The sequence below is a fragment of the Manacus vitellinus genome, unplaced genomic scaffold, assembly GCF_001715985.3.
Source record: "Manacus vitellinus isolate BGI_N305 unplaced genomic scaffold, ASM171598v3 scaffold_1_pilon, whole genome shotgun sequence".
In the NCBI taxonomy this organism is placed as follows: domain Eukaryota; kingdom Metazoa; phylum Chordata; class Aves; order Passeriformes; family Pipridae; genus Manacus; species Manacus vitellinus.
Window position 1 is genome coordinate 54,247,751 of NW_021939396.1, and position 24,870 is coordinate 54,272,620.

Genomic DNA, 24,870 nt, shown 5'->3' on the forward strand with positions numbered 1-24,870 from the left:
GATTGCAAACTACCTAATCAAGATACACAGGTATAAAATGATAAGATTTTATATTGATATTAGTTTACTTTCCTCTTCTTTTGAAAACAAAACATTCTCTGCATTATCATTTTTGCATCTTTATGTTATACCTCTCTTGTCACATGAAGAAATTATGCCTATAGTACTTAAGGAAGAGTCTGTCACAAAGAGAACCTAGCAAAAAGGGCAATTCAGTTTCAAAACTGAAGCATATATTCTTGTAGCCTGAGTAAATATTCAGGCACATGATTTAAAGGAAAGTAAATTTAAGAAAGCTAGATTTTTGCCTTCAGCCTCAGAAGACTCTGAATTCACTAAATTTTTAAATTTCACAGGATCATATCAATATAATGTCCCAGAGTCTTTGCCAGTGGCTTCTGTGGTGGCCAGAATAAAAGCTGCAGATGCAGATGTGGGACCTAACGCTGAAATGGAGTATAAGATTGTGGATGGTGATGGTTTGGGAGTATTCAAAATTTCTGTCGACAAAGACACTCAAGAGGGAATCATAACAATTCAGAAGGTGAGTCTGATTTTATCCACCAATTCTATTTGGATCTCTGCAAGATGAGGGCAGGTAATGAGAATATGGGTTTTTCTTTTTAAGAGTCTTGTCTGCTGTAAAGGTTTTTTCCATTGGTATATTTCATCTTGGCTCCACTGTATGATTTTGAGGGTTTTAATGAGTTACATTGAAAAATATTGTGCTTTTTATTTTTTGATGAGGATTTTTTTAAAGCGCCTGTATTTGGATGGGAATATAAGCTTTAGTCTCATTTGTCTTTGTATTAAAGAGAAAATACAAAAATATATTTCACAGTGAAAATGCAAGCTCCAAATAAGAAACATATCCCAAAATTAAGTTTAAAAATAATTATCTAATTGTCTTTGATTGATGTGGTTCTATTCAGAACCACATCTAACTTTTAAATTATGTAATAGTGAAAATAGTTGTTTTACAGGTTCATATATTATTAAAAATATTATTTTTAAAAAACTGAAAAAATTAAATAAATATTTTTTCTTCATAGTTCTCTGTATGTACAGTTAAAAAAGTAACCTTTTAAAATTGAAAAATCGTTTTTATATAAAAATATTAAACCAACTTTCTTACCTTCCTGCAACACATTTTAGACTACCCTCTAAAAAAATAAAAACGTGTTGAAATATTTTTCAAGAAAATTCAATTTTTGCAAACAGGAAAAAAAATGCAACACTGTAGAAGAATCTCTTAAATAATTTCCTACTCTGAATGTGTGAGCGCTTGGCAATGACAATACCAAATCTATGGACAAACTCTGGTAGAGCAATTTTAAGGAAAATTCCCTGTCTCGCCATCCAGGAGCCACTCAGGCCATGACACTTGCACCACCTGAGCTGGGACCAAAGCCCATTCACAGCTACACACCCCATGCTCACACAGTCAGACCGGGTTTCCTTATTAGCTCGACCCCAGGTTTCCTATAGCAGTGTGTCAGGCATCCAGATCCTTAAAATGATTTCATTTTGGTGCAATAACAGTAACAAAATAGCAGCTCGAGCTGGTGCCTCCGAGGAGGGACTGTGAACAAAGGCACGCCTGGGCTTTTATCCCCTCCCAGGTCTAAGCCCAGTAAGGTCCGAGGTTCTCAGCCCCTGCCATGTCTCTGAGTGTTCAGTCCCCTGTTGGGCCACAGACTCCTGTGACCTTTGTTCTGCAAAGGGTCCGCATTTCACGGCCTCTTGCCCGGAGCTCCAGCCACCTAGAGCTAAATCTGCAGCTGCCACCATCCTAGCTGCCTGTACTGGATGTATTCCTCAGCAATTTAATACCCCTAAAATGTGGGAATCACTTGGTGTTTTAGAATATATGTGATTATGTTCCTAAACGAGGACTTAACCTTTGTACTTGATATGATTCTGTAATGAATTTTTCTTCCCTATTTACTCTTTAATTTTTGTAACCTTCACCTATCAGTTGTGGAATTTTTTGTCTTGTTTTATTGGTTTTTTTCCCCCTTCTCTGGTGCATCAATTCCTTTCTAAAACAAAACTTCAGTAACATATCTCCTTTGAAAGAAGCTAAAACTGCATGATGTTGCAAAGCAATGGGCTAGTTCTCTGATGCCTTTAATAACTGTTGAGAACTAATAAGAATCCACACGTCACAACAAATGGAGTATGTTCAGCATCGTGAACATGCATATTAGATCAGGCTCTAATATGTGTAATGTGAATTATCTTTTTTCAAGGCAAAAACACCCATCTTAGGCTTCTTGCAAACTGTACTACCTTTTGTATTTAAAACTTGTATGTTTGAACTACAAGTGATGAAAAGTTATCTAGTCTCTATTCAACAGCCAAATTCAATGTGGCATCTTCAGTTTGCTCGTTTAAGATTTTTGACCAAAGATTTGAGAGAAATTTGCCTATCCTAGAGGGAGAGCATTTACTAGTGCCTCAGTAACCAACACTGAATCAGTCAGGGTCGTCAGTGATCTAATTTGAGAACTGGTGAGTTCACTTTAATTTTTAGTATACTTTTGTAGTCATGGTGTTTGTTCCTGGCACATCCTGATTACAGTGCTGTACAGTGGACCAAATAATTGCCATTTATTATTTCTGTAATAACTTTAGCTGGGGAGCCGAACTGGACTTTTCAGTACTGAACATTTGTCCTAAGAAATGCTCTGTGAAATAGCTATTGAACTACATTAAAAAGGTTAAAAATTGTTGACCTGATGAAATGATCCATTTTGTTAATAATCTTTAAACCTAGATGCTGCTATATTTTGACATAAGAACTGAGATTTTTTTTCTGTCCATCATTAGAACTTTTCACCAGTTTTCCTGCTATTATTAATTCACTTTATCCTGTGCAGTGGATTGACCTTGGCTGGGTGCTAGGTGCCCACCCAGTCTCTCTATCATGCCCCACTTGGGGAGGGGGGTAGAAAATAAGGTGGAAAAAACATTGTGGGTCAAGATAAGGGCAGTTTACAAAAGCAAAAGTGAAGGTCACATGCACACCAAACAAGGGAAAAAATACAGAAGATCTTATTCCTTACGGTGATGTCCAGCTACTTACAGGGAAGTAGGGCTTCACTTCGTGTATCAGTTGCTTCAGAAGGCAAATGCTGTAAATAATGAATGCCCCTTCCCTCCCCCCCCTCATTTCCCTTAGCTTTTATATCTGAGCAGACAGCCTATGGCATGGAATATCCCTTTGGTCAGTTTGGATCAGTTGTCCTGACTGTTTCTCCTCCCACGATGGTGTGTGTGGGGAATGTTGGAGAGACAGTGCTGGTGCTGTGCCAGCGCTGCTTGGCAGTGGCCAAAAAAGTGGTGTGTTGTCAACACCTTCCCAGCTACCAATACAAAGTGCAGCACTGTGGGGGGCTGCTGTGTGGAAAATTAACTGCACTGCATCCAGACTCAATACACTCTGCCATACCCAAAAGCAAGTCCTCATGCTGAGGGGCACCTCTCAAACCTTTGGATGTCCTTAGCTCTTCATTTTGACTCCAGAGAACTGAGTGTCTTGCCCAGGGCTGAAGGACCCTCCCTGCCAACCCCACAGAAAATATTGTCTAGGAGAGTAGTAAGTGAAGAGCTCAAGCACGGTGGCTACCGGGCAACTTGTTCTTCTCTGGAGAACAAATACACAGAAGACCATTAATAACAGTGTATGCAGGTTAAATGGGCTTCAACTACGGAGTCTTACCTGCCAGATCACTATGGAGCCAGGCAAGGGTTATCCCTGCATGGTAATGTGTGCTCGTTGGTAGTAAATCAGGGAAGAAATTAAGTCTGTAGCCTGAAATCTGCCTAAACATTTTACTGTCCAGCACATGATGTTCTGTACTCCTATGAGTGCAATTACCTCTCTCCTTTTCATGCCCTGAAATTAGCTGAGGTATTGAGAAACAGCTCAGCCTCAAAATGCATGCCCATCCTTTTCAACTTGTATTTATATGCTCAGATGACATGTCTGTGTACACATCAAGCAGTAAAATGCCAAGGCAAAGACTTCTGAAAAGGCACGCTTTGGTTCTAAATGCAAATGGATGCGCTAGCTTTGCATACTTTTGCTGCAATTGTACATAAAGCTCAGCAGGCTGGGCATGAAAATCACCAGCAGTTAACTGTGAGCAGCTGAAAGCACTGCTCCATTCATTTTTGTGCTGGGTGTTGTGGATAAAGTTTGGCACCTGATTATCCGAGTTCCACATGAACTGAGGATTTTTCATTCTGCTTTTAGAAGGATAACCGCTTTTGAAAAGTTGACTTCCTCACTAAAAACTAACACTTCTTTTAACACATAAGAAGTATTAAATAAAAAGAGTTTTTGTAAGAAAGAAAAAAAATTGTGAGAAGTGATATTTAAGAATTCACTGAGCAAAGCAGGTTTTTTATGCTCCAAGTGGATGGAATATGAAAGAAAATACCCAAGAATGAGCAAAAATTGTAGGAAAGTTATTTGGTTTTAAACAGAGAGATACCAGGTTTCGTGACATTAGAAATATAAAAATGTTACATGATTAAGTATATCTCAAGATTACTTGTGTATGATGTACTTGCACATATATTGGTTTGAAAGGTGACAAAATTGGTGAATAAGATTTGGGTGTGTTTAATTTTTGGGTTGGTTTGGATTGTTTTCTATGCACATATAAACACATTTCTTCTCTGCACCCTATGACACAGAGACTTCAAAACATCGAAAGTCAGCAGAAAAAAAAAATTGTGATTTTACTCTAACAGGGTGATATGGTTGGAAGCTGGCTCCCTGCCAAACCTTACCACAACCTTACCCCCAAAACCTCAGGGAGAAGAGGGAGAAAAACAATCAAGAAAAACTGAAACGAGAGAGACAGCTAAAGCAGTATATATATAAATATATTTACACTTATGTTACAGTTATATACAATTGAAATATATATACAATTTCACAAGGGAACGGGAAGGGGGAAGGGAAAAGGAACAAAACCAAAATCAAATATATATATATATCTCAATTAGTAGCCCAATATCTAGCAACTAAAAGAGTTAGCAAAGAAATATCTCACTACTCTCCTTGGGACAACCGAAAGTCGCTCTGGAACAATCGCCGGCAACCTCTGCCTCCCAAGGTCGGCAAGGCCTTACCAGGCCTCGCTCCCCAACACGGCAGACTCAACAGCAGGGAACCTGCACCTCCAAGCCGCCGGAAGGAAAGAGAGCGAAGGCCTCTCCTTCTTTCTTCTTATAGCCTGGCTTACCTAAAAATCGTAGGGAATGCTGGGTAAATCTGGACCCTTCCTTGGTTACAAACTGGTCACCAAGGAAGGCCTAGACCAAACTACTACACAGTGATATTCATAGAAATATATGGAGAGTATTCTTTCCTTATTTATATCTCTTCTGCATTGCTAAATCCAGATATCTCTTTGGCTTGCACAGTCTATTGAGAATGGGTTTTTCTCAACACTTTGAGAAAAGTGTTGTTTTCTACAGTGTTGTTTTCTGGATAGTACTGGTAGTTCTGCTCATAGTTTTTATAGCCATGAAAGGACTGGGGATTCCAGGTTCCTCAACATGCTAGTACTGTTCTTACCTAGTGTCAGTATATATTAGCTACTGATCTAAACCTCAGTTCAAAGTAACTTTTTGATTGTAGTCTGGTACTCTTGCAATAACTCCCTTGACCACATGGAATCAGACAAGGGAGGAATGCTTTCTCTGTGTGTTTTTCTCCTTGATCTTTATCCTTCCAAGGAGTAAAGAATTGGATTGTACTATTTTATGCAGCACAACGAAGAAGCATGCATGCTGTATCATTACAGTGTTTGCTGCTATATTGTTTTTCATATGGTCATCACACCTTACTTCCTTTTGTCCTGGTTATGATTTTTGAATTAGGATAAAATGAATGAGATGTGAAATTCACATATTCCAGGAAGTTGCTCAAGTTCACTCTAAACTAAACAAAACAACAATAAAACTCCCAAAGAAACAAACCCATACAACTTTTTCAAAATACTTGGGACAAGGGCTAATTTTTTCGTGAATTTATGACTTATATAATAACAGCAGGTTATGTCTGGGTAGAATTTTTATTTTGTGAGATCAGCGAAACTAGAAGTTCACCTAATGACAGAAACACTACTGAACCATTTACTTGGTTAGTTGCACTAAAAACCAAAACCTACCCTCTTCTGCAATGCATGAACTGAATTCATATGCAAAAAAATGTATCCAGCATGTGTCTAGGACAATATATAAAAGGGTTTAAGTTGTTTTTAATATGCTATTCTCTATTTCCAAGGTGCAGTAGGATATAAAAAAATGCTAGAAGACAAACTTTGTGTTTCTTCTTCCTTGTCTTTCTTCTTCTTTCTTCAGAATTTGGTATAAACAAGTGAATGGAACCCATAACAGATATTTTCAGCTTAAAGGAAGAGTGGGAAAGTGGTGGGAAAGCTAATGTTTTTTTTTTCCTGTAACCTACTATATTCAAACAATTTGTTACCCAGTAGTTTCAAGTTCCTGTGGAAGTCTTCCCATTTTTTATTTACCCACTTTCTCTTTTGTTAAAAATACTAATAAATAAATGAAAAATTTTCACTTGTCAGATGAAACAGAGGAAAACTCTATTTTTATCCTTTACAGAGCAGTCTAAAGATGCCATCTTCTCAAACTTTGTGCTACAATTCTGATGTTGGAAATAATGTGAGAGTTTGGCTATTCTCCAAACTGTAGGCAGTCTCTGTAATGAATCACAGAATAGAACAGAATAGAATAGAATAGAGATCATACATTAGAATAATTAAGGTTGGAAAAGACCTTAACCTTGGGAAGATCATCAAGTCCAGCCTTTGACCAAACACAGCCATGTCAGCTAGTGCCACATCCAGTTGTTTCTTGAACATCTCCAGGGATCGTGACTCTACAGCCTCCCTGGGCAGCCTGTTTCAATGCTTAACCACCCTTTCAGTGATGATGATGTCAAACCTCAGCCTTTTCATGATGTCCAACCTGAATCTCTCTTGGCACAAGGTTGTGGTAGTTGTAGAGAACGATAAGTTCTCCTCTGAGCCTCCTTTTCTCCTGGTTGAACAACCCCAGCCACTCCTTTAGCCAGTACTCATATGACTTACTCTCTAGACCATTCACCAGCTCCACTGCCATTCTCTGGACATGCTCCAGAGAACACCTCATTGTTTTTCTTATAGTGAGATGCCCAAAATTGAACACAGTACTTGAGGTGCAGACCCCTGTGGTGAGTAAAGGGGAGCAATCAGCAATCCCTTCCCTGGTCCTGCTGGCCACGCTGTTTTCACAAGCCAGAATGCCACTCCAGGTGACCTTCTAGGTCACCTGTACACACTGCTGGATCATGTTCAGCTGGCTGTCAACCAGCACCCCAGGTCATTTTTGGGAAAGCCAGACCACTTTCCAGCCATTCTTTCCCAAGCTTGTAGTGCTGCATGGGGTTGTTGTGACCCAAGTGCAGGACTCAGCTTTGTTGAACCTCATACAATTGACCTCAACCCACTGATCCACCCTGTCCAGGTCCCTCTGCAGAGTTGTCTTACCCTCCAGTAGATCAACACTGCCACCCAACTTAGTGTCATCCATGAACTTACTGTGGGTGCATTCGATCTCCTCATCCAAATTATTTATAAAGGTATTAAACAGGATTGGTCACAACACCAAGCCCTGGGGAACTCCACTAGTGACTGGAGACCCAGTGGATGTAGCACCATTCACTGCCACTGTCTGGGCCTGATGAGCCAGCCAGTTTTGAACCCAGCGAACAGTGCACCTGTCAAAGCCATGGTCTGCCAATTCAGAAGTTAAACTAAACTAGATGTGTAAGTTACCTTCAAGCTTGATTAAGGAAAATATCCATCTTAAATGACCTTTGCAGAAAAAGATCAAGAAACAAAATATCCCAAAAGAAGTATTGTACAGGTTTTGAAAAGGAATCGGGCATTTGTATTTCTTAGAAGTGTTTGAAAATTTTTTCTCGGTTCACACTGTGACTCAGTTCTCCATCTGTAGAGTAGGATCAATTCCTTCCTGTGGTTTCATTTGTAATTTACACTCTGCTATCAGTGCTCTGCTAGTAAAGGACTCACATGATTTGCATAGCTCGATTTCACAGTGGTGAGGCTGTTTGGAGAAAATGTGTAATTTTTCTGCATATATTGGAGTTTTAAAAAATGTGTCAGATTTGTCTCTGCAGTAGCAATCTTAGAATTGAAGAAACATTTATGGAAGTGAATGATGATTCAGTCATTTAATACAACAAATTCTGAAGTATCCATGCAAACCTACGTGTGTACAATTTTGAAGTGAATTTGACTGTTCACAGAATTCTGATCGTAATACACATGAATGTAGTCTTGGTTTCACTTTCTAAGCAAACTGCATACACAAAACCTTATTTTCTGTGTTTTCCAAAGCACTGTTCCTAAGAATAGTATACTAAAAAGGGCGTCATATAAGTACAGATTTCCCTTTATTCGCAAAGTTGCAGGCTATGGTTAGACTTCAGTAATAGAAATAACTTAGTAGCAAAGCATCTTAAGATAAAAAACCTGATGCTCTTTATCCACCTACAACTTTATCAAATACTTGGTGCTTAAAGTAGCAATGGTAATTTAGTAATAAAATAGGTTGTAAGATATATTTTTATTTTATGTATCATATGTGACTTTTTGAAATGTTATGAAATCTGATTCAAGTCATTTGGAAGTCTATGGAGAGATTTTAGTGGACTTAAGAGGAAAAAAAAGATCAAAAAAAGCCTGAAGACTCTGTAGAGAGAGGAATGTAATGTCTTGCTCCAGCAAGTGACAAGCATTAAGATTTCCCATGGTACAGTTCTTGCTCACTTTGCCTTCATTTCTCCCCCCCAGTGCACAGCCCAACCACCAATATCACCAACCAATTTGAATGTTAAAGGAAAAGATGTGAAAATAGCGTTGCGAAGTACTTTCTGATAGACAGTGACTGCTAAGAGATTATTTTAAAACCTGAGTTCATTCTAAAAGCAATACTGGCAATTATAAAATGGGAGGGGAGAGGGTTTGTGCATAAGCTTTTGAGTGAAAAGCTATCTTTCCATTACTGTTAACATTTTTTCCTGCTGGAAATTTTTCTTTCAATTCTGTATCAGAGTTTACAATGTAAGAACATGAGGTTTCCATGATTCCTTTGAGAGATGGTGTGCATTTGTTTGATGTACTGCAGTTTTCAATATAAAACCTCAACTGAGTTTAAAAATGGGATTTTCACCCCTAAAAAGTACCTTATTACAAAGTTACCATTAAATAAAAATGAAAATTACAAAAATGAGCTTTCCATGAGTTGTAACTTCATATTCAGCCTCTGTAATATAGAAGACTTGTTTTGTAATTTTCTTTAGAGAGTATAAAATTCTTACCCCTTAAAAGGAAAAACTAATAAAACCAACAGAGTTCACAAAAGGAAAGATTAATGGATCCTGCACAAGATCCAATCAGATAATATTAATGCACAGATATTAATGAAGCTGTCAAGCTCTATTCACTGTACTGAAGGACTGAAGTATACATCGTCCATTTAACCTTCAGCACTGATGTAGTGATTTGTAGTCAGTTAAGCTGGTGTTCCATTATTGGAATCCTGTGCCTTTTTTTGTAGCAGGAAATAATAAAGGCATGATCCGAAGGCCAGTTAAATAGTGCTGTCTGTTAACAGATGTCAGTGATAATTAGATAAGAAGAATTAAAAATCTTTTCAGTTCATTTTCTCAGTCTTTCATTAGTGTTTGTAGCGTGTAATGTCTTAATTATATTGTGTAAGAAATGTTGAAACATTTCCACCAGGTCAAGAGCTCTTGCATATTAATCATACCTTAGGGGTTCTGTTTGTTTTCCAGAGTATATTCTACCTTAAAACCTGATACCTCTGTATTCACCACAGGATCTGAGATTGTGTATCTTGTAGAAATAGATTGAAGATGATGACTGTAGGTTTTGTAGACATTGCCACACCCCACAAGAGACAGGCTCTGCTACAAAGAACTGAAGTAAAATAACATCACTGCCACTGCATAACACAATAACACTAGATATTGTAAAATTCCTTTGCCAATCCATACTTACCTTTTTCTAAACACCAGCTGTTCTCCACTGTGTATGTACATAAGTTAGAATTTTTTAATTTCTTTATTCATGTTTCATTAACAAGGATCCTTATAGTTTTTGGATACTGTCAGCAGCATTGGGTACCAGAAGATATCTGAGTAAATCCTAGGGCAGGATACATGTTGCTGAGAGCAGATGTTTACTTCTTCCAATTACTGATACTCCATTACTAATGACTGGTGAAAAACAGGCATTCATAACTAGACCAGCTGATTTTTTTCCTGGAAGAATTTTGGTACAATCACACTAAGGACATCATGGTGTATTTCTTAGATGTATACAGCTAAGTTTAAGATTAAACCTGCTCTTATTAAGGAAGGCTATTTAGAATATGAATCTACACCATTGATAGTTTTGCATCCTTCTCTGTGAGGAAATACTTTTCTAATCAAATTGTATTTTTCATGTATTCCCTACTAGTCTAAAACTCCTGTAATCCAGTCAAATGAAGAGTGTTCTCTTTTTTTATTACAAGAATGAAATATGATTATTTAAAAGTGCATCTCAGCCCTCATGATAAACATTCACATAAAAACTACATTTTTATTATTTCAGTTAATAAAGTTCTAATTTAGTCTTCTTTAATCATTATAGAAACATAGAAGTATCTTAAAATTAAGTAAAATAATATTTCTTCATTATTTTGCTTGTCTATGAAAATTAGAAGTTATATAATTTGTCCAGCTACCTATATTGTGCTGTATGACTTTGTCTATCAAAACAGAATTTTCTTATTCTTTTTTACTTAGAATGACTGTGCTGTTGACATTAGTATATCAGAAGGAGATATCTTGTCTGCAGTCTCAGGATGTATTTCCATGTATTTAATTACGTATCACTGTAATCTCAATCACTCAATTTCAACAGATATCACTGATTAATGAGAATAAATTAGCTTTCCCTTCTCCACTACATACTTTTGTACATTCTGACTGAAAATATACTATTTGCTAAAGGCTTGGTGGTTTGGGGGTTTTTTGAGGCATGAGTGGTTTCTTTTTTAATTCAACAAATATTGGCCTTTTGTCTTTGACATTTTTCAGGTTATCATTTCTTTAGTTAATAGTTTGCTTTTATGGGAAAACGTGGAGTCTTAAGATATTTGTGTGCTTGGTTGTCTTCTCTTTAACCTCGCTGCTCGTCTGGTCATATCAGTTATCAATTGTTATCACTATAGAATATAGTTTCTGAGACATTTTTCATCATCCTAACATCACATTACATTTGCATTATGGCAATGGGGTTTGTTTCATAACATATATATTGTACTTTAAATACAAACCAGAGTGAAAATAAAAAAATATTAAACACACTTTAGTATTAAATACTAATTGTATCCAGTATAGTGACCAGTATCCAGACAAACTTTCTTTTGTGGCATATCTGTTTTAGAGAGCTATGGATACTACAGATGTGATTCAATGCAAGAAGTAAGCACTTGCATAATGTGAGGATCACATGTATTCCCATTCAGAGAAGCCTTTTGCTGCCACACAGAGTTTGTAAAAGTTCAGTGCCTTTCTGAGTATGATGTGCTGCAGTTCATTTTTCATATTTAAATCTAGACTGTTTACAGCTGTATTATAGCATCAGCATAATCTCTGACTTTAGGATGCTCATTTGGGATTTATCCTACTGTAACTTGATGGAGAATGTAGGTCCTTGTAGGTCAACAGATGTGTGTTTCACCTCTGCTGCTCCTTTGAGCGAATACTGGAATGTTTTGCAGATGCTGGCAGATTAATTTGCAAGCACATCTCAGATCCCTCTGATGTATTCAGTAGCAGAACTGCAGAAAACCATTTTTAATCTGTTTTATAGACTTGGAATTATAGTTGAGTAACCAGACTGCAGCTTTAGAAGTGTTTGGGTCTTTTGCTATTGTTCTTAATGATTAAACTTGGAATTGAAAAGGAATAGTTAGCTGAATGTTGGTGCAAGCTGACAAACTAAGACTATAGATATGGGGTAAATGGTTGTAATATTAACTTGATGCTTTCTTTCAGTAATTGCTTATGAGCCAAGATGATTTTTTGCCTCTAAAATAATCTTCTTTATGAGACTGTCCTCCAGATTGCAGATATCTCTCTAGTTTTAGGGTAATTTTTGATTCTAATGCAGTATTTATTTGAAAAGAAACTGTAATTTTTTGCTGGTTTAAAGGTAAACCAACAGGGAAAATGAACCCAACTCAAAAGAGAGATTATAAGTCAGAATAACAATTTAATAAAATAATGCAATAGGTGCGATTATACAGACAAACAATTGATTTTAACCCACAAAACCCAAATGTATAACCCAGCACCCTGGGGCATGAACAAAGTGGTGTTCTTTGCCCCCCCTGAGTCCAAAGTAAAAGGAGAGGGGAAAACCTGTTGGTGAGGTGCTGTTGCAGTCTCGTCAAGAGTGGTGGTTGAGAGCGGTGATCTGCAGTCTTCCTCTGGATCCCACGAGTGGTTAAAAAAGTCCCAAGACCCCAAGATTACATATCCTCCAGTTCAGGCAGGAATGCCCAGTACCTCCCTCAGGGTGGGGAGTTCCACAATGGATGTGAGGACAGGAGCACCCTCCTATCTTGCAGGCCTCTTAACACCCAGTTTATAGCCAGAGGACTCAGGCTGCTCTGGGCAGATGGTGTAAATGGTCTATTGATAACACTTTCAGGGAAATGGCATGGAAGGCTATTGAATACACAGTTTTGGGTTACACCCATACAGTGATGAACTGGGCCCAGCTGTTCTAACTAGGACAAATTTCATTAAAGAAAATTAATGCAGAAGGAAGGTGTAAAAAAATAATGTACATTTTGCTTAAGAAGCAAAACAAAAGAGAACAATCTTCAGGCTGCATCTCAATACTAAGTATTATCAACTTATATAAAAAGTTTATAAGCAATGTCATTTAAGCAATAACCATATTTTCTACACAAATTTATACAGAACTTGGAGTAACAATTATTTAGTTAATCCCAATGCTATGCAAAAAACCCCCCAAAACACCAAAACCAAAAAAAATCTTACTTACAGTTTTCTGAACAAGATGCTTTCACTTGTAAATAACCTGTGAATATTATATTGAGTTCTTATGTCTGGGTACTGTGGCACATAGTATTTACCATGATCTTAGATAAAATATTAAAAAGACAAAACAAAGTATTCATTCACACTGGTGAAATAAAGGTGAGAATTTGGTCCTCAAAGAAGTCATAGAAAGTATGGCATTATTTCAGAGAATTATTTCATTCACAAGGTAAACTATCTTTACCATTAAAGTCATTGGGGAATATTCATTAGTGAGACACTGCAAATAGTGTTTTGAGAAAACTAAAAAATGAGCCAGCAACTGTGCTTTGTCAGTTGAAACTGCTGGTTGTATACAAATGGCAAAGTTCATTTTGTACTTACTAAAAGTTGTAAGTGAAACAGTTTTTTGTCAACTTCACTGGATAATAAAATTTCCAAACAACTTTACCTGCGTAGGAGCTGGATTTTGAAGCTAAGACAAGCTATACCCTGAGGATAGAAGCAGCCAATATGCATATTGATCCTCGTTTCCTGAGTCTGGGACCCTTCAGTGACATGACAACAGTGAAGATAATTGTAGAAGATGTTGATGAGCCACCTGTGTTTACTTCACGTTTGTACTCCATGGTGGTGTCTGAAGCAGCAAAGGTTGGCACTATCATTGGAACTGTAGCAGCCCATGATCCAGATGCCTCAAATAGTCCTGTCAGGTAATTGTAAGATGTCTTATTTATTTAACCTTTGTATTGAAGTTGTTCATTTTGTGGTGGGAGGGTCTTTGGTTACGCTGAATCAATTAGTAAGCTTTGTTCCCTTGGAGAGGGAGATTGAGGTTTTCTATGAGTTTGCATGGTTTGGACTTTTATATCCTGAACTACAGAACCTTTGAAAAAAATATGTATTTAAATCTCCGTGAAAAAAAGAAGAGAAGATATAGTTTCAGGATTCCAAGGGAAAAAAAACAAAATACTGCTCGTATTTATTTTTCCCTAAAGTTAGGAAAAGCCTGTTATTATCTTTAAGGAGTAATGTTCTCTTAAATCAACCAAGATAAAAAATTATGATACACATGTATGTGTGTGTGTGTGTGTATGTGTGTGAATAATGATTGTGCGTGCACTAGAAATAAGAACATAATAGGACATAGACTCCCACGTGGTAAACTGGAGCTGAGGTCCCACAGAAGGAAACATTAGTAAAAACTCTTTACATTAGAGAAGTGGATAGGACAAGATGCATGTTGTGCTAGTCAGGATGACTAAAGACAATAATATTTTGGGTTTGTTATTTTGCTGGAGCCAAACACCTTCCATTTGAATGGGAAGAGATACAATCATTAGAGATGCATGAACTGTCAAGGCCCTCTTTCTTTGTCTTCAGTGTGTGAAGAACCTGCAAGTTTTCCACAATATAATGTCCAGGATTATGTTTTCTTGTATCTAAGGTCAAAGCTCAAGGATAAAGACTCACCACCTAAGTTAAACCACTAATGAGCTACTTGTTATTTTTCTTATGCAGAGTAATAATATTAATTCTCAAAGGAACATGCAAAGGGTCTCAAGAGTAGTGGTTATGACTCAGGAATTTTGTTAATTTAAACATCTGCAGGAGGAGGAGAAGTGCATACACAATTAGAAGTTAGTACTTAGTTTCATTTGTTATTGTTGTTCGCTTAGGGCATACATAGGAGAGGCCTTCACAGGTACAGTACTTGTTTGAGTGTCACCTATTTTGGTTAAGTTTTTACTTTCATGCATTGAAAATGAACTTGGGACTTTAGAGTAACTCTCTAATTTCTACAGCAACAATTTTAAGTTGCAAAAATAAAGCATATGTTTCACTCCTAGAGATGATGCACGATCTCTCTATTTCATTATATACTTGCAACATATTGAAAATAGCTGATTCCTATAATGTATAAACAAGTCCTAGATGGATGCTTGGCATGTATTTACTTGTGAAATTTATCTTTGCTGAGCTCTTCCTTTGCTGTGACACTGTTCTCTGGCACCGATGTTATCATCTGGTGTATAGTATGATTTAGCAGAGTCATTTAGAATAGGATTAAACATAGTTCCATTAATGCAGGCCATGCTCAGAATACTTTTGACTCGTGTGTAAACATAAAAATGAGTTTATTTGTCTTGATCTGGTTAATTTTTACAATTCCAGCATAAAAAATTGTTACATCATCAGTGTAACTAACATCCTGAAGATTTCTTCTACTTCAAAGTTTTTTGGCATTTGAAGGGGAGGGAAAAGAAAAGTAGTGAGGATTTATCTATATGCTTGTGAACCTGCTACATACATTGTTGAAGGTTCTGAAAGACCACATAATTTAAAGCTGTTCTGCATCTGCTATGATATATCAGAGCCAGATTCACCTAAAATTGGAATGTGTTAAGGAGGATTAATGCATAAAACTTTTCAGGATCTGTTTAAGAAGTTTAAATTATAATCTATAAATAACTATTCCAACTTCCACATGTTTGACTATATTCATACTGATTAAAAATTAGATTTGTTATAATTCAGAAAATGTTGAAATTACAAAATCAGATACAAAACCTTGACAATACTGGGGGTTGGGAAGCATAATACATGTTTTGGAAATAAGAGGTTATCTCATATGGACCAGAGAACTACTGATGTTTGAACTAGCTTAAATAAAGGATTTAAAACTCCTGAAGCTCAAAGATTTTCAAGTATTAATGGCTGCAAGGAATTAAAGGATTAAAAGTATTTAAATTTTTTTTTTTAGAATTTGAGTTTGGATACAATACTTGTAAATAAGTTAAGGAAAACCACTTGCTTCTGATGCATAAAAATTATTTTTCTTTTTGTTTCATAAGAATCTGTCATCCAATTTATGTAACTTGTTTGCTTTCCCTCTCCCTCCCTCCTTTTTATTGCTTTCTTCCTTTATTTTCTATTTTTGTCTTTCTCACCTCTCTATCTCCTCATTCTCCTCCTTCTCCTTCCCTTTCTTTACTATTTTTTAAAGAAAAGTCTTTGACTCTTCAAGTTGCATAGTGATAGTGTCAATAATTGTAAAATCTAAGGGCTGGCAGGAGATTGAGTCCCAGCTATGGGGCTGCCAAGAGTGACTACATAGCAGAGATGACAGGCACAGTCTCATGGGGAAACTTGCCAGCCACAAAACAGCTGTAGAGCACTGCTGACCAAATAAACAACAGTGCTGGCACGAAATTAAGTGAAAACGACCTGCAGTTAATGTAAAATGAAAGAAGAAAAAAAAGTGAAAGAGGGAAAGCCGTGATCCACAAAACCTGCTGTTATGGTTCCTCTCTTTATTCTCTCTTTTACTGAGATATAATACAGTAAAACAATTCTAATTGTGTAACAAGTCTCTGCTCTTAGATTATGCAGCCAAGAGGGATAGATTAAAAAGACAGTAGCACAACAAAGAAAAAGCTGGTATATTACAACACAGAACAAAACAAATAGTTTCATGAGATCATTATATCTAGGAAGTCCCATTTTTTATCTGTCGTCCATAATTCTTCCTTGCCACGTCATTCAGATGATTTGGTTACTGTTATATCAATAATTTAATATATCATCAGTGTGACAGTAATTGTAATGATCACACTTGATCTGATTCAGACATTTTAACTCATCTCGAGTGTAGGGAAGTGCTCTGGAGTACATACTTAACCTAAATGAGAGTGCAAGAATCTGACCAAATATTAAATCGAATGTTGAGAGTATTCCAGTTGTAAATCTAAATCTGCCTAATAACTGTCCTTTTCTCTCAAAAAGTTTGTAAGCTAATCACCCACAGGCATTTTTTGACCTTTTCTCTTATGCTATTTTCTGTTTGCTAAGGATCTCATTTCCCCTTCCTAAAACAAATTGGGAAGTAAAGATATGTTGAACTAAAGAGTTAAGGGCATGAGCCTGTGTTTGTCTAATGACAGTAAAGCATCGGAAGCTGACAGTGATGACATGTAATCCCTTGACCCTGTTCTGCATCATCTTTCTTTTTTCCCTCTGCCCGTTCAGCTCTGGGTGACTCAGGGGCTCTTCTGCTGGTGACAGAAAGCTCTGTGCTCAGACTACCAGTTCCCATGGGATCAGTGTTCAGCTGGTACAGCCTTGTAGCAAACTTGCAACTCACTTTCTCCTTATCTGGCTTTCAGGAGGATGCTATTTCATTAATTCCTGAGTTTGCCTTACAGTAGAGGAAGAAAGAAAAGACAGAGGAATACGTCTCACCTCACTTAATAGGACACCGTGGGAGTGGAACCTGCCACTGTCAGCACAGGTCACTGTGGAACTCTCACCTTTGCATATGGCTTTGCTTCCCTCAGTGCCCCAGAGAAACTTGAGTGAACAATGTCAAACTAGGGAAACAGGAGAAACACTTTCCCTCAAATAAAAAATCAGTGAAATATTTTTACAAGCTCTAATTGAACATAAATAAAAGGTTTTCTTTCATCCTTTACCTAGGTATTCGATAGATCGAAACACAGACCTGGAGAGGTATTTCAATATTGATGCCAACAGTGGAGTCATTACGACTGCTAAATCTTTGGACAGGGAAACTAATGCTATTCATAACATCACAGTTTTGGCCATGGAAAGTCGTAAGTATCAATTGAAAGATTTTATTGACTGTTTATGTGTAAAACTTTAGGCTTGGTTGTGATGAGCTGCATTGAGAGAAATTCTGACAGTTTCAAACCATGGCAGATAAAAATAGCTCATTACTCAATGCAAAAGAAACCTATATGGTAAAAATTGAAAAATACAACACTTTAGGTATTTGCTCATTCTTTTGCTTCACACCTTGTGTATTCTTTTGACTTCTGAAAAACAAGTACAAAGGAAGAGGAAATATGTTAAGTCAGCAGTCTCAGACCAAGTGTCATTACAGGAAAGATGATATGGAATATAGAGGAGAGCGGTTACCCAGTCTTAGTGAGGGCACTCAGAGCTGACTGCTGTTGGTCAACCACAGCATTCTTAGAAGGTATGAAGGAAAGGGGATGTGAATGCTTATGTGGTTTAATTTTCCTGACTCTAAAGTACCACTGCAGAGGTTATTTTGGACTCGGTATTTTTTCTGGTGTAAGATGAAGTGTTAGAGAATATAGCCCTTCAAATGCATACAAGAATTCTGCTAATGCAAGTTTAAATCTAAACTTATTCAGCTTTGAATACATTCAGTGGAGAATGATATATTTTTCCCTTTATATTCGAAGAATTTATTTCTTCAAATTTCATCCTTATTAGTACTCTGTTGGGCTGTGATAATAAGTTCTCTGGTCTGCTATTTTAAAAATCTTCTCTTCTTGCTTTCAGTGAGCTTAATTTAAGCTTAACCTGAAAGCTTACATTATCATTTAGTGTCTGTATGAATTTCTCTTGTACTATCAGTAGAATTTGGGTCGAGTAGCCCATAATGGAAAACAAAAATATTTCTGAGTAGTAACAAAACTGATGAGTTAGACAAGGGACATACCTGTCACAAGCAAAAGTCTAGGAGCAAAAGCAAAAACTTACACTGCTTTAATTTATGTTCATGTCCTGCTTGGTTTTCAATAAGCTTAGATCAGCAGAGGAAGACATTGATATCAAAATTGCTTACTCTATTGTATTTTACATGTGAAATAAAAAAGAAAAACAACAACAAGAACACGTGATTTACATTTGGATGCATTGCTTTAAATACTTAAAATATTTACTAAAATGTGGTTGCAATACCCTATAAAAAAGATAGATACATAGTAGAAGTTTTGTACAGATTTTAATTTGCCCTACTCTAACACTGTCATCACCACTTCTGGTACAAGAGAAGCAAAATAAGTATTGCACTCCCTGATGCCCTTTATGCTTAGCTCAAAACACATATACTGTTTAAATTTTGACATTAGACCCTGAATGTATTCATATTTTAGCTAGAGATGTGCATCAGTTTATGAATTATTCATATTTAAGGTGTTAAACTTGTTAATGACAGTAGTGAAATACTTTATTGTTTATGCACTTTAAATGTTTTGGGATTTGCTTGGCAATGAAGCCTTCTCTTTTTTTCTTTTACACATAGTTGATAAAATTCTTGTTTAAACTTCATAATAGCCTGATCCATCTGAATTGCAGCAAAATAAAAATATTTAACCCATAATAATCATGCTATTCCCAGTATAAATAGTGATGTTCTGGCTGGCTGTATGCCTTGGCGATGCTTTTACATAATTTTGCTGTTATCCATCCGTACGATGTGATTCAATGCTATGATTAGTGAGTTAGATTTTCAGTTTATCCCTGAGAGTAAAACCTTAGTTTAATTGCAGTTGTAGGAACACATAAACATTGTTTCCACTAGGTCCAGAAGACCAAGCCAAGAGCTTCCTTTGTCTTTGATGGGGGGATTATAATTGATTTGACATCTATATACAAACGAAGAATGCAAATGAAAAGGATACTTACCCAAAGAATAACTTGCAAGGAGCTATTCTTGATTGTTTTGTTGGATGTTTTTCCTATAGAGAATCCAGCACAGATTGGGAGAGGTTATGTAGCCATTACTATCCTTGACATCAATGACAATGCTCCCGAATTTGCCATGGACTATGAGACAACTGTCTGTGAAAATGCTCAACCTGGTCAGGTATGGCTTGATAGGTTTAATATTTATTTTTACAGATAGGCAGCCAATCGTTGTGAAAGTCTGCCAGCTTTAAGATAAAGAAAAATCAGCTTTCTCAGTAAAAATGAGACTGATGTACACAGTACAAGCAAATAGCAAGAAAGATGCAGGTGTAAAAATTACTAGTTGAAGGCACTTTTAAAATCTCTTTTTTATGGGTATAACTGACAGATTTTGCTGAAGTCACCTAATTTTGAATAACATTAAAAACACATACTTCCTCCTAATTTTGCTGTGAAAAGCAGAGAGAATAACAGAGGTTATTTTGAGACTAAGAGCCTACCCTCAAAAATGAGTATACACTTTTATTCCCCTTAGGAAGTAGGGACCTTAAGGACACAGTTTCGTAAGGGGGATGTATTCCTAGTGGTTTTAGTTACCCAAATATATTCCAAATGGTCTTAAACTCAACTAAAGCTATATGTTGTTATTTTTCCTTGGTGTCTCTCATATTTGACCTTTCCTCTCTACTGTGTAAGACCTCACAAAATGTATATATTTTCTCATTATCTCTCTCTCATTCTCCCAGAAAACTAGTAGATGTTGTGCCTGCACAGATCCCACATATTCCCTGGAAGACTTTGCACTTTTGTGCCTTCTTCCAATGTACTGGCCTTCCTGTGTCAGGTGTTATTTATTGTACATTTCAAGATCACATTATAATTTAAATTCTTAATGGAAAACACTACAATTACTAGATTGTGTTCATGAGAAACACAGAGTATGTGTGCTCTTATACTTCTTTGTTTTCCCTGTGCTCTGGTCAGAACTGTTAGATTGGAGTATTAATTTTTTATGGATTTTAAGCAATGGTGAAACTTGGTTTAGAAATTTTGTAAGAATTTTAAAAAATGAAATTGAAAAATAATAATGATAATAAAAATGAAATTCCAGAAAATATGAATATACTTATTATGTGCCTTTTTGTTTTTCATTATATTAAAAAGTATATATATTAATTTAAATGCTCAAAAGCATAATGGTTTCCTTGCAAAAGTTTACAGCATTGATTGCAGCCACAGATAACTACATTAAAAGCCATCCAGAAGATACACTTCTTTCACTTCTATGTAGCTCTGGTGAATGACAGGACCTAACTTTCCCCCAGGCCCTGTGGATCATTACTTTGGTCAATAAATTTGGTACAGATAAAGTAAAAAGTCAGGTCATACTTTAATTTTAGTAGTGTTTATACATGCTTAGGAGATTGGAAAACCAAAATGGAAGATGACCAGGACTCAGGGAGTATTGATACTTTGATAGGTAATAGAGGGGTTATTCAGTGTATAAGTACAGTGAAACCCTGATGTATTTTGAAACAGGTGATCCAGAAAATTAGTGCAATCGATAAAGATGACCCACCAAATGGCCATCAGTTCTACTTCAGTTTAACGGCAGAGGCAGCAAATAACCACAATTTTACACTGCAGGACAACAAAGGTAAGAAAATTTCATTTCGGTAAATATTCAACAGTAACACCTTTCATTTTCAATGCAGCATGCTCATTATGACCTACATAAACTTCTGTTCTAGTAAGGACATAAATTAAACTACAGTCAGCCTGGAAAATAATTTTATCTGTAGACTATTTGTCAAGGGAATTAAGCTGTGTTTTGAATCATTTAAAGCCTTGAGCCAAACAGAGTGGCTTCAAATCTTTAAATCTTTCTTTCTTTTTTTTTTCATCAGTCACTCTTCACATTTTTTTCCCTGTATTTATAGGTCTTTATCTAAATTAGATTTTACCTTGGGGCAGTGACTGAAAAATGTCCAGGAATTCATGTTTTATTAATATAACTCAGGGCATAAAACAGGAGTGCACAGTCAATGGAGAGGTTTTGTGATTTGGTTTAGGTTTTTTTTTTTTTAGAAAAACACATCTTTTCAGTAAGTATACCCCCTTCTGAAGAATGCTTTTGGTAATGAATGCTACCTGCAATATTTGCACAGACTTCTTATGACTGTTTCCTCAAAGACTCCCATTGACATCACATTTCAGTTAGTTAAAATATCTGAAAACGCATTTCTAATTAGTGCCCTCATTAGTTGCACTGCATAGTACAGCAGCTGGGCATGTGTCAGTAAGTTTAGCTATTAGCTGAAGCAAATAGAACTAAATAGACACGATATTGTTCTTGCGCTGCTCTTTTATGGATCAGTACTAAAACAGAGCTACAAAGTCATCCTATTAGTAAAACAAGAAAAACAGACATGTGGTGGAGTAAAGGACACTAGAACCAGACTGAATAATATTCACAAAGTATAACGTGAACTAATAAAGTTCTCTCATGCAGGTCTTCATTGCCTCACCTTACAATGTAGTTACTGAAATGCTTAATTTTCTTCATATAAGCTGCTTGCAGTTAGAAACTGAACACTCTAACACTAATAATGATCAAAATAATAAAATTGCATAAGAATAAGACTATTCAGAAATCTGACAGTACAAGTACTGTAAAGTACTTAATTAAAGTTCTCTTACAGAGAATTTATAATTTGAAAAAGTAATAATAGATTTGGGCAATGCCAGTAAAATCAGTGGAGTTGCAAGACAGAACAGCAGTTGCCTCTTTTGATGTTAGATATAGTTAATATAGTTAGATATTATTAAATGATGATACTTAATTCTATGCATATCTCATATGATGCTATAGGAAGAGGTGATTGCGTATTTTGCCATAAATAGATAGGTAAGCAGATAGATAGACAGACCAAACGAACGAACTTTTTGGTACATCCTAGGAGATATAACTCCATACTTTGCAGGAGCTGTCAATACATATTGAACACAGTGAGTTTTGCACATATCTTCCAGATATATGGACTTTTTAATCACACAGCTCAGAACAGCATCAAACTTTACATTTTAGGCTGATTGTGTTAGTCATCTTGATTCTTAGAAGAAACTGAAAACAACTGGATATCTTTGCTACATGCGCTATTACCTCTATTTGCACTCTTACTGGATTTTTTGTGCATTCAAAAAATATTTTACTGATCTTCAGAACCTGTTCTATTAGTATTTTCATCGCTTTCATTAATATATCTATATCTTTAAATAATTAATATAGATGTGTGTAAATTAAGCTGAAATATGTATGTAGATATTTAATCTGATCACTGAAGGATAATTTTTTTCTTTTTTATGATGATTTCATCTTCAGCTGTCTATCAAGAGTGGGAAACTGTGAGCTTAACTAAAACCAGATTGACCTCTGTTATTTTGAAACAGTCTTTCATGGAAAATAGAAATCTTTTTGGTTAGTCGAGTATCATTTCTCAGCTGATCCTACCTGTACACCTTCAAAAAATATATGACCATGAAAGACAAACTTGCTGAAATAATATAAATATGTTAATAAAGTTTTTATGTGAAAGACTATAGTATTTATAGGCTTGTGTTTTAGAAAAGTCACATATTTTACAATTTGTCTTTTTATTCCTTTATCTAGATAACACTGCAACAGTATTAACCAAAAGGAATGGGTTTCGAAGACAGGAACAGTCTGTTTTCTACTTGCCAATATTCATAGTGGACAGTGGATCACCTTCACTTAGTAGCACTAATACCCTCACCATCAGGGTCTGTGATTGTGATGCAGATGGTATTGCTCAGACGTGCAATGCAGAAGCATATATCTTGCCTGCAGGACTGAGCACTGGAGCCCTCATAGCAATATTGGCTTGTGTCTTGACACTGCTAGGTACGTCTTCTTCCTGTTACCCTTATTTTCCGTTCAATCCATAGTAGCAAAATATATGTGCATTTAAGCTTCAACATGTCCCTTCACCTTGATTTCTGTAAACAAGCACAGATAACATTCTAGGAAGAACAGCATTTTGTACCATGACCCACAAAAAATCCTTTATATTGGGACTTTCAGTTTCAGATACTTTGTTTCAATGTCAAGCCTCCAGACATATATAAGAAATAATAGTAAAAGATAGCACTTGTATCAAATGCAATATTTAAGAGATACTCAATGCAGTGATGGAAGCACTTGGTTTAGCATATTCGCCCTATAACCAGTATCAGTGTGTGTCCCTTTTGCGTAGGCATAACTATTTTTAAGCATTTATTGATTTGCATGGAACAAAAGACATGCAACAGATATAATTTACTGATGAGAAACATAATTAATTGACTTCTACAGAATGATCTTTTGTTACTTCCATAAATGTTGAATTTTATGTTGAGCAGTGGAACTGCAACTAAATAAAAGACAGTGGAAAGTAGTGGAACAGTGTCAACATCCTAGTTTAGTTAGCATTACTCATTTACTGCCTAGTCATTAAACGGAATGACTACATGGGAGAGTTAAGGGTTGAATCAAGGAGTAAAGATGAAGGATCAGGTGAGCAAAAGTGCAGTTTTGCTTATTGTCTGAAAATTCATGTGTTAACAATGGTACCGATTCAATGCACAAGATTTTTTTTTTTAAATGTTGTTATCATTAAGAGATTTTTCTATTCCCTGGTTGTACATATCAGCCTAAGGAAAGGGAGAAGACCACAGTCTCCTTATGTTGATATAATCCCAGTGGTGCTTTATCTGTCACTGTTATCCAATTATCCAAGTAATTTGGATAGGTCAGATCAAGAAACTTTTTTCCATACTTCTGTTCATGGCAGTATTTCCACCATGTGTAGAAAGTTCTTCCTTCACACTCTGATTCACATCACTGTAAACCACTAGAAGGAAATGTTCCCTCTGCTAAAAATATTTCTATAGGACTCCAAAAATAAAAACCTGTTGCATATTTTTTTACAGAGTAAGAAAAATCACCACCTCTGCGATGAACCCAACCAACTTACTCAGTAGCTATATATAGTAGGTGGTATTTCTAAAGTTGGTGGCAAAAAAACGCTAACTCCATAAGACTGTTAAATCTCACTCAACACATGGTTAGGCTTAAGGAGAAATGGAAAGGATTGATTGCCAAAAGTTTTACTGAACATTTTTAAATGCCATTTTTCTAGTAGTATTTCTAG

The 24,870-nt window shown here is 36.2% G+C and overlaps 1 protein-coding gene across 2 annotated transcripts in view; it reads left to right on the top strand.

The window, feature by feature from the left end:
* The window catches only part of CDH7 (cadherin 7), an 84,315-nt gene that overhangs the window by 51,677 nt on the left and 7,768 nt on the right, over nt 1–24,870 (top strand). For both annotated transcript variants that reach the window (XM_018081989.3, XM_029959361.1), the window contains 6 exons: nt 357–544; nt 13,658–13,911; nt 17,675–17,811; nt 19,717–19,838; nt 21,200–21,317; nt 23,331–23,582. In XM_018081989.3, the coding sequence (XP_017937478.1) occupies nt 357–544; nt 13,658–13,911; nt 17,675–17,811; nt 19,717–19,838; nt 21,200–21,317; nt 23,331–23,582 (1,071 nt within the window). The remainder of the gene's footprint in view (nt 1–356; nt 545–13,657; nt 13,912–17,674; nt 17,812–19,716; nt 19,839–21,199; nt 21,318–23,330; nt 23,583–24,870) is intronic.